The 18,987-nt window shown below is 42.6% G+C and overlaps 1 protein-coding gene across 1 annotated transcript in view; it reads left to right on the top strand.

The window, feature by feature from the left end:
- Positions 1-2,996: 2,996 nt before the first annotated feature.
- The window catches only part of CNIH3 (cornichon family AMPA receptor auxiliary protein 3), a 75,488-nt gene continuing 59,497 nt past the window's right edge, over positions 2,997-18,987 (top strand). The window contains exon 1 of the mRNA XM_069954756.1: positions 2,997-3,037. Coding sequence (XP_069810857.1) covers positions 3,005-3,037 — 33 coding nt within the window. The 5' untranslated portion in view covers positions 2,997-3,004. The remainder of the gene's footprint in view (positions 3,038-18,987) is intronic.

Below are 18,987 nucleotides of genomic sequence, written 5' to 3'. Positions count from 1 at the left end.
TACACTCCATAGAGGAGAGACTGGAGGATCTGTTTATACCACCACAATAACCTGTACACTCCATAGAGGAGAGACTGGAGGATCGTTATATACCACCACAATATCTGTATACTCCATGGAGCAGAGACTGGAGGATCTGTTTATACCACCACAATAACCTGTACACTCCATGGAGCAGAGACTGGAGGATCTGTATATACCACCACAATAACCTGTACACTCCATAGAGCAGAGACTGGAGGATCTGTATATACCACCACAATACCTGTACACTCCATAGAGCAGAGACTGGAGGACCTGTTTATACCACCACAATAACCTGTACACTCCATGGAGCAGAGACTGGAGGATCTGTATATACCACCACAATACCCATACACACCATAGAGCAGAGACTGGAGGATCTGTTTATACCACCACAATAACCTGTACACTCCATAGAGCAGAGACTGGAGGATCTGTATATACCACCACAATACCCGTACACTCCATGGAAGAGTGGTCAGAAAAAAAGCCCTTACTTACAGCCAAAAATAAGCCTTGTTTTAAGTTTGGCAAAAGATGTGGTGGACTCTCCAAATATATGGAGGAGGGGACTCTGGTCAGATAAGTCCAAAATTGAACTTTTTGTCCACCAAGGAAAGCGCTATGTCTGATGCAAAACCAACACCGACCATCACTGTTGGCCTTGCATAATGTAAATAAATAAAGCAAACTGCAAGTGTCAGGACTCACACCGCATATACTCCCTCCAGTGTACGTACGATGAAAACCTGTTCTAAAGTTTTTTAAATTTATTTTTTTTAAGGTGACCCTATACAAGATATACTTTTGCTTTTTGCATAATGTCTAAAGTTTATGGGACCGACTTGCCCGCGTAGACAGTCACTGACTGATCCATACTTATACCTCTAGGAGATGTCGAAAGTTTTGTTATAACATCAGGTATGTTGTAACGCCTGGTTTACACAAACAAAATCTGCACTCAAGAGTTTCAAAATCTACAGATTCCGCCATGTTGATTTTTGAAGCTCCCATTAATATAAATGTGAGCCCAAACAAAACAATTACAAATTGCTTCCTTATTTATGAGACACGGCTTCTTAACCCCTTGAGGACCAAGCCCAAAATGACCCAGTGGAATGCGCCAATTTTCATTTTTTTCACTTTCGTTTTTTCCTCTTCCCCTTCTAAGAGCTCTAGCACTTTCATTTTTCTATCTACAGGGCCATGTGAGGGCTTTTTTTTTTTTTCAGGAATAGGTGTACTATGTAATGGCGTCTTTCATTCTACCATAACATGTATGATGGAACCCCCAAAATATTATTCATGAAAATATAAATTGGTGAAATTGTAAAAAAGAATGCAATATGGTAACATGGGTTCCAGGTTTACACAGATTCTCTTGGGTTATAAAAAAAATTATGAAATCTTTTTTTTTTTTTTTTGCAATTAATTATTAATAAAATGGTCCTATTGTGACGATTATAACGGTTTTAGTTTTTTCGCCTATGCGGCTGTATGGGGTGTCATTTTTTGCGCCATTATCTCTAGTTTTTATTAATACCATACTTGTGTAGATCGGATGTTTTGAACACTTTTTATTAATTTTTATTTTAAATAATGTAACAAAAAATTTACAATCCTGGCGCTTTTTTCCCTCTTTTCGTTAATGCCGTTCACCGTACGGGATGGTGATAGTTTTATTTTAATAGATCTGACAATTACGCACACTACGGCATATAATATATTTATTTGATTATTTTTATGTTTTCTTTATATAATGAGAAAGGGGGGTGATTTTAATCATTATTGGGGGAGGGGCTATGGGGTATTTATAAAAACATTTTTACTTTTTTTTTACACACATTTTAAGTCCCCCTGGGGGACTTTTACCTGCAATACTTATATTGCATACACTGATCGTTGGTATGTCATAGGCATAGCATTAGGCGCTCTGCTGATTAAGCCGATCTGACCACACGGAGGAAGGTAAGAGACCTCCGGCGGTCCGTGAAAACGATCAGGACCCCGCAGTCACACTGAGGGGTTCCCAATCGATAAGTGACAATAGCTGCTCCTGTAACTTACACTTTAACGTTACAGCGATTGCAGCGTTTAAGGGGTTAATAACAGGCTGCAGCGTGATCGCTGCAGTCTGTCATTAACGGTGAGGGCCGGGATGCTCACTGCAGCTGACCCCCACCTGCTATGAAGCGGAGCGCTCTTCATAGTTTCTTAAAGACCCAGGACGTACAGTTACATCATGGGTCGCCTGCTGACAGACATCCATGACGTAACTGTACGTCCAGGGTCATCTAGGGGTTAAAAAAATCTCATGTTTGGTATTTTTATTTTTAATCAATGGGAAAGGGTTACTCAAGAGAAAAAAAAGTTTTCAACTCAATTGGTGTCAGAAAGTTATTGTAAATTAATTCTAATTAAAAACTGAAGCCTTCCGGTACTTTTTAGCTGCTGTATGTCCTGCAGGAAGTAGTGTATTCTTTCCAGTGTAACACAGTGCTCTCTGCTGCCACCTCTGTCTGTAACAGGAACTGTCCACAGCAGTATTTCTTGTTTCAATATATTGCAGCAGTGGAGAATTTCTATGGGGAATTTCTATTGCTCTGGACAGTTCCTGTAAGGAACAGAGGTGGCAGTAGAGAGCACTGTGTTACACTGGAATCTCTGTTACACTGCCAAACACACAGCAGCTGAGAAGTACTGGAAGAGTTGAGATTTTGTTTTTAAATTTAAAGCGAATAGAGAGGGGGTTTGTCACACTGGGGACCGGCGGGCCAGACTGGCGCTGTGCGTGGGAACCGCGCCCCCCTCCCCCCCCCCCGTAGATGACACGCCTTACCTGCCAATAATAAAATCCAGTGCAGTGAATCACACAAGAAATAATGGCTGCTTCATCTGTGCCAGCAGGGTAGATGTAAACAACAGCGCAAATCACAGGGTTAACCACAGGGAGATGGCATGCATACCGTGTGCAGGGGAGATGGCAGTCTATGAAATAACTTACCCATGTAAGGTAAGCACTCAAAAATGCCAACCTACAGCGTTGATTCCCAATGTGCGTTTTTGTTTCAGGTGCACTCAGTGACTGTATAATGTCTGTATCGTATTTAGACAGGTCACAGCATTTACGGAAATGTCCGATCTCTATCAAAAATGTCATAGACATTGGACTCCTCAGCTGTATGATAGTTATATTCTTGCATATGGTAGTTATATTTTTGCATATAGCAGTATTATAGTAGTTATATTCCTGTATATAAGAGCAGTATTATAGTAGTTATATTCCTGTATATAAGAGCAGTATTATAGTAGTTATATTCTTGCATATAGGAGCAGTATTATAGTAGTTATATTCCTGTATATAGGGGCAGTATTATAGTAGTTATATTCTTGTATATAGGGGCAGTATTATAGTAGTTATATTCCTGTATATAGGAGCAGTATTATAGTAGTTATATTCTTGTATATAGGAGCAGTATTATTGTAGTTATATTCCTGTATATAGGAGCAGTATTATAGTAGTTATATTCTTGTATATAGAGGCAGTATTATAGTAGTTATATTCCTGTATATAGGAGCAGTATTATAGTAGTTATATTCCTGTATATAGGAGCAGTATTATAGTAGTTATATTCCTGTATATAGGAGCAGTATTATAGTAGTTATATTCTTGTATATAGGGGCAGTATTATAGTAGTTATATTCTTGTATATAGGAGCAGTATTGTAGTAGTTATATTCTTGTTATAGCAGCAGTATTATAGTAGTTTTATTCCTGTATATAAAAGGAAGTATTATAGTTGTTATATTCTTTTATATAGCAGCAGTATTATAGTAGTTATATTCCTGTATATAGGGGGCAGTATTATAGTAGTTATATTCTTGTATATAGGAGCAGTATTATAGTAGTTATATTCTTGTATATAGGAGCAGTATTATACTAGTTATATTCCTGTATATAGGGGGCAGTATTATAGTAGTTATACGACATGGAAAGAAGGGAGCGGCTGCACATCCCACCTATGGCTGATACTAATGCAGCTAGGCCTATTTTAAAAACCAAAGCCAGGATGTCGGTATATCATTTGATCAAACCATATTGCCCTGTGTACCACGTGCAGGTTCCCTGGTTCACACGGATCCCTACGCTAACTCCACTGGGTTTTGGTGGGCATTTTGGGTTTGGTCCTGTGACATTGGGGTTGCAGGGCCGTTCCATGGCCTCCCTTCCCTGGATGTGTACACTTTGCGGGGTTGGCGGTCGCTGACCGACACAGTGTGGAGTTAGTGTAGGGACCCGTGTGAACCAGGGGACCTGCACGTGGTACACGGGGCGATATGGTTATGGTTTGATCAAATTATATACCGACACCCTGGCGTTGGTTTTTAAAATAGCCCTAGCAGCATTATTATCAGCCATAGGTGGGATGTGCAGCCGCTCCCTTCTCTCCATGTCGTATATTATAGTAGTTATATTCTTGTATATAGGAGCAGTATTATAGTAGTTATATTCTTGTATATAGGGAGCAGTATTATAGTAGTTATATTCCTGTATATAGGAGCAGTATTATAGTAGTTATATTCTTGTATATAGGGGCAGTAATATAGTAGTTATATTCTTGTATATAGGAGTATTATAGTAGTTATATTCCTGTATTGAGGGGGCAGTATTATAGTAGTTATATTCTTGTATATAGAAGACAGTATTATAGTAGTTATATTCTTGTACATAGGGGACATTATTATAGTAGTTATATTCTTGTATATAGGAGCAGTATTATAGTATCCTTACCTACCAAACCTTCTCCTATATCACTATCCTTACCTACCAAACCTTCTCCTATGTCACTAACCTTACCTACCAAACCTTCTCCTATGTCACTATCCTTACCTACCAAACCTTCTCCTATGTCACTAACCTTACCTACCAAACCTTCCTCTATGTAACTTACAGACATATTAAAGGGAACCTGTCACCCCCCGTGCCGGGGTGACAGGCTCCCGACCCCCCGTTAGAGACCCCTATACTTACCTCATCCCGCCGGGTCCCGCTTCTGGATTCGGTCGGGTCCCAGAGATCTCAGCCGCTGCAGCCCGGCGCGCGCGCTGAGAGATGAGTCCAACGCTCATAGAGAATGACGGAGCGCTGGACTCTCCCGTCATTCTCTATGGGTGTTGGACTCATCTCTCAGCGCGCGCGCCGGGCTGCAGCGGCTGAGATCTCCGGGACCCGACCGAATCCAGAAGCGGGACCCGGCGGGATGAGGTAAGTATAGGGGTCTCTAACGGGGGGTCGGGAGCCTGTCACCCCGGTACTGGGGGTGACAGGTTCCCTTTAAAAAGAATAGAACCCAGAACAGACCCTTGTGGCCACCACTTGTAACCAGTCTCTGCTTGGAATCCTTTTTATGGGGAACTGTATCCAAGGCTTTACTGACGTCCAGATAGGCGATATCCACGGCACCACCTTCATTCAACATTTGTGTGACCTACGCAAATAAGTTAATGAGTTTAGTGTGACGCGATCTGCCCACAGTAAAGTCATGCTGGTTTAGATATATAAAATTGTTTATTTTAGGTAATCCATCTGATTTTTTTTAGAAGATTTTCATTAATTTTTACTACAAATATACACATAATAAAGCCTGTGACCTTTCATTATTAGATCTACCTTGTATAAAGATTAGAGCCCCTGGCCAGAACCTCACTGCCAACCAGATCTGTGTGGAAAAAGATGGCCGGTCAGATTCATCCAGATCTCTGTGGAGAAAGATGGCCGGTCAGATGCATCCAGATCTCTGTGGAGAAAGGTGGTTGGTCAGATGCATCCAGATCTCTGTGGAGAAAGGTGGTTGGTCAGATGGATCCAGATCTCTGTGGGGAAAGATGGCCGGTCAGATGCATCCAGATCTCTGTGGGGAAAGATGGTTGGTCAGATGCATCCAGATCTCTGTGGGGAAAGATGGTTGGTCAGATGCATCCAGATCTCTGTGGGGAAAGATGGCCGGTCAGATGCATCCAGATCTCTGTGGGGAAAGATGGTTGGTCAGATGCATCCAGATCTCTGTGGAGAAAGGTGGTTGGTCAGATGCATCTAGATCTCTGTGGAGAAAGGTGGTTGGTCAGATGCATCCAGATCTCTGTGGAGAAAGATGGCCAGTCAGATGCATCCAGATCTCTGTGGGGAAAGATGGCCAGTCAGATGCATCCAGATCTCTGTGGAGAAAGGTGGTTGGTCAGATGGATCCAGATCTTTGTGGAGAAAGGTGGTTGGTCAGATGGATCCAGATCTCTGTGCAGAAAGATGGCCGGTCAGATGGATCCAGATCTCTGTGCAGAAAGATAGCCGGTCAGATGCATCAAGATCTCTTTGGGAAAACATGGTTGGTCAGATGAACCCTTATCTCCGTGGAGAAGCTGTGGTGCCATGCTGATGGGGGGATGTAATATGTAAGGAGGCAGCTTTTTGGAGTGAAACAATAACTGGACATGTTGGTTTTTAATACGCGTTAAGGGGCTGCCTGCTTTACACAACGCCTTTTTACTACAACGGCCACTTGACAATAAACTGATCACAGAGTGTGATACTTGAAAATGGAGGTAAGACACCTCTCAGATAGGGGAGGCGAAGCTCAGCAGTGCTCCATCACAGATTATCTATACAGAATGTTCTTTATGTTGGTAGGATAACATGGGGACGTTTTTCTCACCGCAGGCACCTTGCTAGGAGACCCCACCGCATGTGCACAGGAGCTTCTGGTGCTGTCATATTTACTTCACACTCTGCTGCATTGATGATTGTGTTGTAAGAGACACGACGAGGGGGGAGTGTGAATGGGAACATGTCAGACGTGTGCACAGTGCTCACATCTCCTGCTTTGTGCTGTCTGGTAATGGCCATTTACACCTACGCAGCTAATGTGACCGCCAATGACTACAGCACCAGGCAGGACACCTGTGGCTCTGTCCTTGTGACACCTACAATACCTGTCAAATATTTTTTTTTTTTTATTACACGTTGCAGTAACGTTGCTTTATTGCTGCTATTTCTGAAATCAGGGCAAAAATGCTGTGATGTTGTAAAATTGCAGCAAAGGCCTTGACAATACTGCAGTGTATGAACACAGCTTGAAGGCTACCACAAGAAATCTGCGTACGGATTTAGCTATTTTAGACCTTTGGAACAGAGGGTTTTTTAAATATATTTTTTTTACCAGCTTTATCTTCAGCACTCCCATAGACAATCAATGCAATGGCAGTCATGTTGTTACAGTCAGATCGGAGGATCAGGACTCATCTTCTCAAAACTGTGGGGGCCCAGTGGTCTGACCCCCTGGGTTTAGACACTTATCCCCTATGCTGTGCAATTGGCAAAAAGTGGGAGCTGAGGTACAGTACCAGGCAACATTGCGACCAAAGACGCATTGCCCCAGATGAGATCTGGATTAGAGATGAGCGAACCAGGTTCGGATTCCAGTCGATCGAACCCGAACTTTCGGCATTTGATTAGCCAAATTAGGCTAATTCAGTAGATCATCGCTCCGTGTAATAAAGTTAATGATTAGCTGATGACAACAATCATTGGCTGATCGTGTCTTTTGTTCTGGACCTCCAAGCACTGGCTCCGGCACTGTCCAAGTGATTGGCTGAGCGGCCTGTCACTTCAGACACTGTGGGGGGCAGTCTGAAACCAGCAGGACATCAGGGAGTGCAGAGAGGTATGTATAGTTTGCTATTTTACAAGGGCTGCATGGACATCCCTAACAGAATATATATATATATATATATATATATATATATATATATATATATATATATATATATATTATTAAGCCATTAAATAATATGTAGTGTGAATATAGCCTTAGGCTTTGTTCCCATGCAGTATAAGCAACGTGTGTTCCGCGTGAACGGCCATTGTTTAACATTACCTATGAACATGATAATTAAAATGGAAAATACACAAGTAATATGGGGTAAAGACAATAGAGGGAGCTAGAACGCCAAATTTATCTCTGGTAAAATACATATGAACACCAGCAGGACATCTATACGGATCGACGCAATGCCGACTTATAAGGAATCCATCAATTATATTAGATTACCTTAAATTAATTTCACTTGTCAATCAGCAGTGGCTCATTTATGTAGTAAATCATAGATGGATGTCATTCTCATTGCTTTTACAACAACACCCATTATCTCTCATAAGCTGCCCCTCTGGTGATGACAGATGTGATAGATGAACCCCCCATATAGAATGTATGTCACAAGCCGCACTCCCCATTGAGTCCATTTGATGTCTAATAGATAAATGTATAAGATGGGAATACCCTTCTTATTAGCCAGAGCACCTCTCTTTGTCTGGAGGACCCGACACATCCATGCATTATATGGACAGATTTTTTTATTTCAATAAACATTGTAATTCTGCATTCCGCCTGTGGGCGCACTGCAGGGTAACTGAACACTTTCTGCCACGTTCCGGAATAGATTGTACATAATTGCTTGAGGTCTCAACACATGGGATAGTCCAAAATGGACCACATAGAGTTGGCTTACATCGGGATATGCTATTAGGGCACAAACTGTACAGGGGTTAGTTATTGTGCAAACTATTACAGGTGGATCTCACCATGGTTTCCTAGGTGTCAAAACCAATAGGAATTCTCCCATCATATAGGTCTAATTTTCCGTCTTATTTTTCCTTTATAGAAGACAGAAAACGACCAGACCCTGAAACAACCAAGGCAATCTGATATGTACGCTTAAACTTTTATACCACAGTCCTCCACTAAGTGGCAGCACAACCAAGCACAAAGACAGTGAAGGAGGTATCACAGGAGTCATCTCAACTTCTCCTGCTGCTGAGATACCCAGGGGGATACTAACCTCTAGGGATACAAAAGTAGCTGCTACTTCTGATTCCTGATTCCTTCATGGGAGTGGTAGTTTTGCAACTGCTTGAGAGCCACAGGTTGTAGAATATGAATGCAGAAAGTTGGAAATGTGAGTATAATAGGAAAAGGAAGTATATTGTCTTGTTTGCAATTTGAAATATATTAGGATACTTCTCCTTTAAAATACCTTAAAAATTACCCAGAAGACAGATGCTGGCAGGATTTGCTGTGACTTGTAGTCCATCACCTGTAATGTATCTCTCCGCATTATGGGACTGATATAGGATTGTTCTCTCTGTATGTGTTTCATGGTTTTTCTATACTCAGATCTTCTCCCGCAGTCCGGGGCTCATTGCGGGGTCACGGCTGCAGGAGAAGCTTTTATCACATATGAAGTGAAGGAAACGTTCGCCGTAAGACTTTCTTAGTGACAGGTGCTAAAACCCAGACCGCCCGTGCCCACCGGGGAGGCAGCTGAGAATACAGTGTTGTTCTCTTATCCTGAAATATTAAAAGCATCGCCAGCTTGCTGGTTACCACTGTTCAGTGGGCACAACACTCATCATCCAAGTGATACAACATTTTATACTTTTTTGTATTGCTAGGTCAGTTTCAATCTCGCTAAATGGAATCTTTTTATTTTTATCATATGCTCTATCTATATCATGCTTAGAGCTCACGTGTCTTGGAGGTGGTTGTTGGTGAGCTGCTGCATGCATGCCTCCTCCATCCCCCAACCCTGTCTGTCCTGCTTGATTGATTGACAAGGTTCAGCTTTCTCTAAAGGAACAGGCCCCATTTTATGAATACTCAATGGGGTTACTTCCTTTTTCTCCCTGCACCTTGGATACTAGCATACTTGTTAGTATGTTAGTGTTAAAGGGGAACTATCAGCAGGTTAAACGTATCTAACCTAGCTCCCTATAGCGCACAGGGCACTGGGGATGAAGCTATGTCTGTTACCTTCATCAGCGCCATTCCCAAGCAGTTTTAATGTAGTGCTTTGTACAGTAAGTCCATTTGGAGACTAAAGACTGTGTTACATGGCCCGATTTTCCAGGAAAAGCGAGTGCTAACCTGTCATTTCAGTGGCGCAGACCATCACTGACGGTCATTGTGCATGTAATCTGATCGTCGCCTTTCAACATGCACTATTACACTAAACGATTATAGGCTGGAACGGTCGGTAATTGGCCTTTATAGCTAGTCAGACATCTGGGCATACCACTACATCCAGGGTTGATTTATCACTAGGCGTCCATGGTCAGGTGGAGGGGAGCGGGGTATAGTGGTATTGGTCACGTCTGGTATGGCATTGTTATCCAGTCACAATATGGCAGTATTGGTCAGGTCTGGTATGGCGGTGTTATCCAGTCACAGTATGGTGGTATTAGTTAGGTCTGGTATGGCGGTGTTATCCAGTCACAGTATGGCGGTATTGGTCAGGTCTGGTGTGCTGGTGTTATCCAGTCACAGTATGGCCGGAATAGGTCAGGTCTGGTATGATGGTGTTATCCAGTCACAGTATGGCGGTATTGGTCAGGTCTGGTATGGCGGTGTTATCCAGTCACAGTATGACGGTATTGGTCAGGTCTGGTGTGCTGGTGTTATCCAGTCACAGTATGGCGGTATTGTTCAAGTCAGGTATGGCGGTGGTAAGGGCCCTATTCCACCGGACAATTATCGTTCAGATTATCGTTAAATCGTTCGAATCTAAATGATAATCGTTCGGTTGAAATGCAGTTAACGAATAATGACCAAACGAGAAATCGTTGATCACTTTATAAGACCTGGACCTATTTTTATCGTTGCTCGTTCGCAAATCGTTCACATTGAATAAGACATCGTTCGGTTGTTCGCAATAGATACGAACGCAATAGCGAAAGAAAAATAGCAAAGAAAAAACTATCGCAATTCCGATCATAAGTAACGATTATCATTCCATGGAAATGAGTGAACGTTTTCAGGTCTTTCGCAATAGCGGTCGTTTGAGATCGTTAATCGTTAACGATTATGCGAATGATAATCGTCCGGTGGAATAGGGCCCTAAATGCCACGTCTGGAGCTATTACCAACCAATCCTGTGGTGAGAATTTCCTCAGACAATATGCAGACGTCTCTAATCATTGACTCAAAGTGGAAATTTGTTTATTTTTAAGCAGTTAAACACCATGAAAAACACGATTCAGACAATGTTTTCACATGTAGAGAAATGCATGTGGCCGAAACCAGGCTTCCATTTCCATCCCTAGTAGTCATGTGGTGTTACCAGGATTATTATCCATACGCCTATTGGTTACCGCATGAGGGTCTGACATCTGCTGCATGTGGTGACGTACAGTAAATGTGGGAACATAGCCTAAGACTGATCCAATATCAATATGATGTTCAGAAACTAGAAAATTATGATGCTAATTGCTGAGAGAAGATGGAGCGTCTGCAGGTGTAGTGCCTAGGCAGGGCCGGCTCCAGGTTTTTGTGGGCCCTTGGTCGAGAGAGCCTCGGCGGGCCCCTTTGAATAGCAAATTATATGGCATCATTGTTAGAGGGTCTCTAGCTCTTGATTCTGTGTAGGGGATCAGCTGTGTTATATACTTATTATCCCCCCTCCTGTTTGAGTGTGTATATATCTATCTCTCGAGCACATATATACACACACTCATACAGTAGGAGGATAATAAGTATATAATACAATGCTGTATACCTACACAGAATGGAGAGATATATACACACTCATACAGAAGGATAAAAAGTATATACTACACTGCTGATTACCTTTTTCATCTCGGGGCACACCTACCAAATAAAGTTTGACAAAATAACAAAAAAAACAACAAACATAATTCGGTAACTCACAGGTGACGTCTTCTTTGATCTGATGCGATCGCTCTCTGTTTCCTCGCCATCCGGCCCAGACCACCATGATGATTTCTTCCAGCTACAATTCTTCTCTTCAGAACCTGTGAGACAAACATCTTAGGCTCCGCACATTTCCAGCAACTTCCTTCCCTTTTCCCCACCCATAGGCTCCTATACATTAGTAACTCCGCTGCTTGGTGTCATGTGCAGTAAAGTAAGAAGGTTTGTGTCCCCATGCTGTGCCCCCATATAGTAATAATGCCCTCTGTCCCCATAGTAATGCCCCCTGCTCTGCCCCATAGTAAATGACCCCTGCCCTGTCCCATAGTAGATGTCCCCTGCCCTGTCCCATAGTAGATGTCCCCTGCCCTGTCCCATAGTAGATGTCCCCTGCCCTGTCCCATAGTAGATGGCCCCTGTCCCATAGTAGATGCCCCCTCCTCTGCCCCATAGTAGATGACCCCTACCCTGTCCCATAGTAGATGACCCCTACCCTGTCCCATAGTAGATGACCCCTACCCTGTCCCATAGTAGATGGCCCCTGTCCCATAGTAGATGACCCCTACCCTGTCCCATAGTAGATGACCCCTACCCTGTCCCATAGTAGATGGCCCCTGCCCCATAGTAGATGCCCCCTGCTCTGCCTTAACACAAAACAAAAAATCATACTCACCTAATCCAAGGGGCGGTCCTCTTCTTCCTTCTGTGTGCCGCAGGGACGGATCCGCTAGCAGGCGCGATGACGTCATTGCTCTGCGCCTGCTGAGGGGATCACGTCCTGAAGCGCTGCGGAGGAAGGCCCAGCCCAGGACGTCATTGAGGACGTCGCATCCGCCCAGCAACGCCACACCCCCTGGATGTCGCCAGCAATGCGGCCCGCCGCATCCCCCGTACTCACTGTCGGCACGACAGTGAGTACGGGGGATGCGGCGGGCCCCATTGCTGGCGATATCCAGTGGCTCATTGCTCGGGCAAGTGCCGGGGGGCCCCTTGAGCGGCTGTGGGCCCCGGCACTTGCCCGAGTACGCCACGTGCTGACGCCGGCCCTGTGCCTAGGGCAGCAGCAGCTGGTAATACGGCCCTGACTACATCTACATAGACCTGGGGCAGACATAATACTCCCAACCACACTTTTGTGACCCCCAAGGCCTTATCATTAGGATTGCTGTTATGTCTGCACCCTGTTGTTGTTTACCTTGACTCATTTAGCCAATACCAACATGATAGCTGCCGCCTTACATTACATTGGCATTCTCACCTTGTAAACTTATGAACAAAAACTTTTATGTCTCCCATATAAAGTCCAGATTGTCTGCTCACTACATGAGAACCTTAGTGTAATACCTTGGGAACACAGCAATATTAAACCTGCTGCCACCTCCAGCTGCTTGGTTTATTGCCCGCTGGACCTCCTGGGAGGGATATTAGCAAGTCCTTGGGCTGAATGGTTGCCTTTCTGTGTCAGCAAGTATCTTATTAATGCTCTACATGGATAGATCCTCATGTCAGACCCAGCAGCCGGCTCCCTCTGATCCTCATATTGCAGGGAAGAGTAAAGAAAACGTCTTTTGCCTCCTTGCAGTTGTTTTCATCTCGGGTCGGGAACATGCGATTCATGTTGATGGTACAGAAGATGAGGGGGTGGTGATGAGGTTGCTTGTCGGAGCTCTGATCTTAAATTGTTGAGTTTTTTTGCCCTGGCTCATATGACACATCCCACACAATATCAGTCACTGCTGTCTGGGGCGCAGCCTGCCTGGCACAAACTGGGTTAAAATAATATTTTTATCTGAACCTGGCCCAAAAGTCTTGGTTGTAGGTCCAGATTAAAATTCAGTTTTGACCGATTAGTCCCCATAGCCCTGTGGTATCAGCAGCAGATTTCATGGGAGGGACTTGATTCTCCAGTTCATCCCATAGATGATGGATCGGACTGAGATCTGGGGACTCTGGAGGACTAGTTACCATCTTGATCTTTGTCACGTTCCTAATAACTGTCTGCACTGTGGCCCCCTGGGGCATTATCCTGCTGACTGCTACCATTAGGGGGTCCCATCGCCATGAAGGGGAGGACTTGGTATGTATAATTTTTAAATATATGATACATGTCACAGTAACATTCACATGATGCCAGAACACAAGGTCTCCAGCAGAACATTGCCCATCACACTGCCCCCGCCATCTTGTCTTCTTCCCATAGTGCACCTTGGTGGCATCCATCCTCCTTCGGTAAATAACGCACACACACTCAGCAGTCCACATGATGAACAAGATGAGAATCAGACCAGGCGTCTTCTTCCATTGCTCTATGCTCCAGTTCTGATGCCCACTGTAGACACTTTTGGGGTTGGACAGGTATCACATGGGCTCTGACCGGTCTCTGGGGCCCCATACGCAGCAAGCTGCCATGTCCTGTGTGATCTGACTCATTTCTATCATAGACAGCAGGATGTTTTTCAACAATTTGCTTAGATCAGAACTCTGATGCTTATGAACAAGCCTCGGCCCCAGGACTCTGTTCCCCGGCCCTGACCAGACACTTCTGACCACTACAAACCGGGGACCCCACAAGCCTTCCCTGTATGAAGATGATCTGACCCCAGCGTCTACACATCACTATTCAGCCCTGGTCACAGTCCTTCATTATACTTTTTTCCTCCTTCCAACATCAACTTCAAGAAGTCACTTGCTGCCTAATATATCCCTGCTGACAGCCACCATTGTCCCCAGATCATCCATGTTATTCACCTCACCTGTCACTGTAGCGGACCGATCTCAGGATATTTATCGGCGAATCCTTACACAGGGTGCAGAAATATAATGGTTATACCCCTGCCCCTATGTAGGAGGGGAAGCAAAGACTCCTGTGCTAGATATGAAGACACCAGTATTATAAATGGCACTTGTTATGGAGGGTATAAGAGATTTCTCTTTGGTGCCCAGGAGATCCTAGTAATGTCTCTGTCTGCTCTGAGAGATCAGAGACGTATGCAATCTGCAAAGTACTCTCTTTTCTGTCGTCTCTGACTCAGCGCGTCACATCTAATCCATTCATTCTCCTTCCACTCATCTCACTGTAAAGACTCTTGAGTTTTAACCAGTGATGAGGGATGAAAGGACCATCAGAGAGAATTCTGTAGCCCTGTGTCTGAGAGCGATCACTATGGTTATACGATCTGCCACAGCGCGTTATAGTCTGAGAGCGAGAGGTTTCCATATGTATGAGCCAGTGGTCCACACCAGTCACATCCATCCTGTGATATCTGTATGTTATACTGACTCCATCTGGGTGTTATACTGTCTTATGTCTATGTACATAGGGGGCAGTATTATAGTAGTTATATTCTTGTATATAGGAGCAATGTTATAGTAGTTATATTCTTGTACATAGGAGCAGTATTATAGTAGTTATATTCTTGTACATAGGGGGCAGTATTATAGTAGTTATATTCTTGTATATAGGAGCAATGTTATAGTAGTTATATTCTTGTACATAGGAGCAGTATTATAGTAGTTATATTCTTGTACATAGGAGCAGTATTATAGTAGTTATATTCTTGTATATAGGGGCAGTATTATAGTAGTTATATTCTTGTATATAGGGGCAGTATTATAGTAGTTATATTCTTGTATATAGGGACAGTATTATAGTAGTTATATTCTTGTATATAGGGGCAGTATTATAGTAGTTATATTCTTGTATATAGGGGCAGTATTATAGTAGTTATATTCTTGTATATAGGAGCAGTATTATAGTAGTTATATTCTTGTATATAGGGGCAGTAATATAGTAGTTATATTCTTGTATATAGGAACAGTATTATAGTAGTTATGCGAAGGGAAGATACAGCTGACCCGCACCGCCAGACAATGATCCAGTGTCAATGGATCCACGGGTATGAGTATGCAGGATACACCACGGTAGGTTCGGCTGAGCACCGGGGGTGCAAGACGGTAAAACAGGAGTACACAGTGTATAAGGTAGAAAAAGACAGCACTCACCCGGTATCTTCAATCAGCTCACTTTATTCCATAGACCGCGGATAGCAGGGAGGGAGAGGTAAGGACGCGCACTGGGACGGCCGTTTCGGGGACACGCCCCCTTTGTCGACCAGGTCGACAAAGGGGGCGTGTCCCCGAAACGGCCGTCCCAGTGCGCGTCCTTACCTCTCCCTCCCTGCTATCCGCGGTCTATGGAATAAAGTGAGCTGATTGAAGATACCGGGTGAGTGCTGTCTTTGTCTACCTTATACACATTATAGTAGTTATATTCTTGTATATACGGGCAGTATTATAGTAGTTATATTATTGTATATAGGAGCAGTATTATAGTAGGTATATTCTTGTATATAGGAGGCAGTATTATAGTAGTTATATTCTTGTATATCATAGCAGTATTATAGTAGTTATATTCTTGTACATAGGGGGCAGGATAGTATTGGTCACAGATAACTAATCCTGATCCTGGATCATCTTTCTTCCCATTTCCCTGTGTATTAATAATCCCAGCTGTGTGCATCTCGCTGTGCAGTGTCAGGAAAAGCAAAAGTAGCATCTTCCAAGGAACGTCTCTTGACTGATTAACATCATATAATTTAGAAAATAGAATTACTCTGCATATCTGTAAAGAACGGGAAGGGCTGTAATTGCTGTACAGATGATAAACTGCCTGAAAATCTGTAATGTTTATTCATCCTTGTTACAGATCAGACTCTGCCATACAAACTGGAGGTTTAACTATTACAGCTCCTCCAAAGGACACAAGGTTAAATCCCTCTTAATAAAATTTGCTCACTTCTTTCGGCGGATAGCGGAATACGCCGGCCCATAGAATGATGTCTATGGAGCCGGCGGAAAGGCGCGCAGCCGTGCGCGCGGACAGCCGACGGGATTCCGTGGAGTTTATCCTCGAGAATTCCTCCGTATGAACCCACACTTAGAGACAAGCTTGGTTGTCCTTCTCCCTGGTGTACGCCTGCCGTACCCCCCGCTTGCACGATGAGCTTTGAGCTGGCGTAGGTTTCACTTTGTGCGCACGGAGGGGCTCCGGTGCTCGCAGGATTTATGCAGAGGCATTGCATCTCTACATAAATCCTGTCAGCCTCTGCGCCACGGGGACATTTTTAAGCCCGGCGCAAAAAATGTTGGAGTAAATAAATGTCCACCTATAAACCAACCATACTCTGGGACTTCACGGCAGTGAGCAAACTTACAGGAAGTTAGGATTTGTCCTCTTCATTTAATTGCCGATGGCTGGAGAAGATGGATGTAGCACTAGGATAGAGCCATAGATAGCGTTTACACAGCTTTTTTTTTGGGGGGGGGGGGGGTAGGGTCCTCACTTCCTATGTACGAGTCTGCCATATACCTTAATTATGTAATGTGTTTTTGATCTCGTAATGTTCTGTCAGTGAACACTTATCGCTTGTATAGCGTTCTGGAATCAATGGCACATGAAAATAAATGATAATAAAAGTAATAATAATAATAATAATAAAATTAAATAAAATGTACTGAAAGATGCAATATGGCATACAGCCTCCAGATGGCAGCATACACACTAGTAGAATGAACTGGATCCTGAATGACTTGCACATAATAAATCTGGATCTATCTACATACACAAAGAGGGACAATAATGGGTTATGATGAACCCAAAACCTCTGAACACATTGCAACAGCGCAACATTGCCCAAAGGAAAAGCTACATTGGACCAACCTGGAAAACGGAACCAGAGTCTCAAGTTGAGCCAGGAGTCAAAGCAGGGAGTAGACAGAAGGCAAATGCTCTGCAGAGGGCACAAAGTTATACAAAGAAAACTTTCTGGGCTGATAAACAGTTAGAGAAACTTAGCGGCTGTATCAGCAGAGCATCATTGATCACCTAATGTTTGCTTATACAAGTCCTCTAATTACAACAAAAAAAATAAAAGTTTTATAAAAAAAATGTAAAGCCCCTCCCTTAATAGGGAGTAAACCACCCTTCACTTGATACGGTGTTCTACAGATTTTTGCTACTTTTCTATCTATCTATCTATCTATCTATCTATCTATCTCCTATCTATCTATCTATCTATCTATCTATCTATCTATCTATCTATCTATCTCCTATCTATCTATTATCTATCTATCTATCTATCTATCTATCTCCTATCTATCTATCTATCTATATATCTATATATCTATCTATCTATCTATCTATCTATCTCCTATCTATCTATCTATCTATCTATCTATCTATCTATCTATCTATACAACAGAAAGTATAAGCAGCACTGCATAAAGAAGGAGGCTTTCGGGTGCCAGCGGTCCTGGATCCTTAGTTAAATAGCAAGTAGAAAGTCCACGGCACTCACAGTGTCTTTTTCTGGAGTGCTGTATGCAATAAATCACCGTTGTTATTACCGTTAACCCTGTGAGTGCCGTGGACTTTCTACTTGCTATCTATCTATCTATCTATCTATCTATCTATCTATCTATCTCCTATCTATCTATCTATCTATCTATCTATCTATCTATCTATCTATCTCCTATCTATCTATCTATCTATCTATCTATCTATCTATCTATCTATCTATCTATCTCCTATCTATCTATCTATCTATCTATCTCCTATCTATCTATCTATCTATCTATCTCCTATCTATCTATCTATCTATCTATCTATCTATCTATCTATCTATCTATCTATCTATCTCCTATCTATCTCCTATCTATCAATCAATTATCTATCTATCTATCTATTATCTATCTATCTATCTATCTATTATCTATCATCTGTCAATCATCTATCTATCTCATATCTCTCTCTCTCTCTATAACTAACTATCTATCTCTCTATAACTATCTATCTAACTATCTATCTATCATGTTCATCTATCTATCTATCTATCTATCTATCAATTATCTATCTCTCTATCATCTATCTAGCTCTTATCTATCAATTAAATATCTATCTCCTATATCTTTATCTATCTATCTCTCTCCGTCTAAATCTATCTATCTATCTATCTATCTATCTATCTATCTCCTATCTATCTATCTATCTATCTATCTATCTATCTATCTATCTATCTATCTATCTATCTCCTATCTATCTATCTCCTATCTATCTATCTCCTATCTATCTATCTATCTATCTATCTATCCCCTATCTATCTATCTATCTATCTATCTCCTATCTATCTATCTATCTCCTATCTATC

Source organism: Dendropsophus ebraccatus, chromosome 15 (genome assembly GCF_027789765.1).
Source record: "Dendropsophus ebraccatus isolate aDenEbr1 chromosome 15, aDenEbr1.pat, whole genome shotgun sequence".
Classification (NCBI taxonomy): domain Eukaryota; kingdom Metazoa; phylum Chordata; class Amphibia; order Anura; family Hylidae; genus Dendropsophus; species Dendropsophus ebraccatus.
The sequence above is the reverse complement of the archived record's forward strand: the minus strand, read 5'-3'. Positions and strand labels throughout refer to the sequence as shown.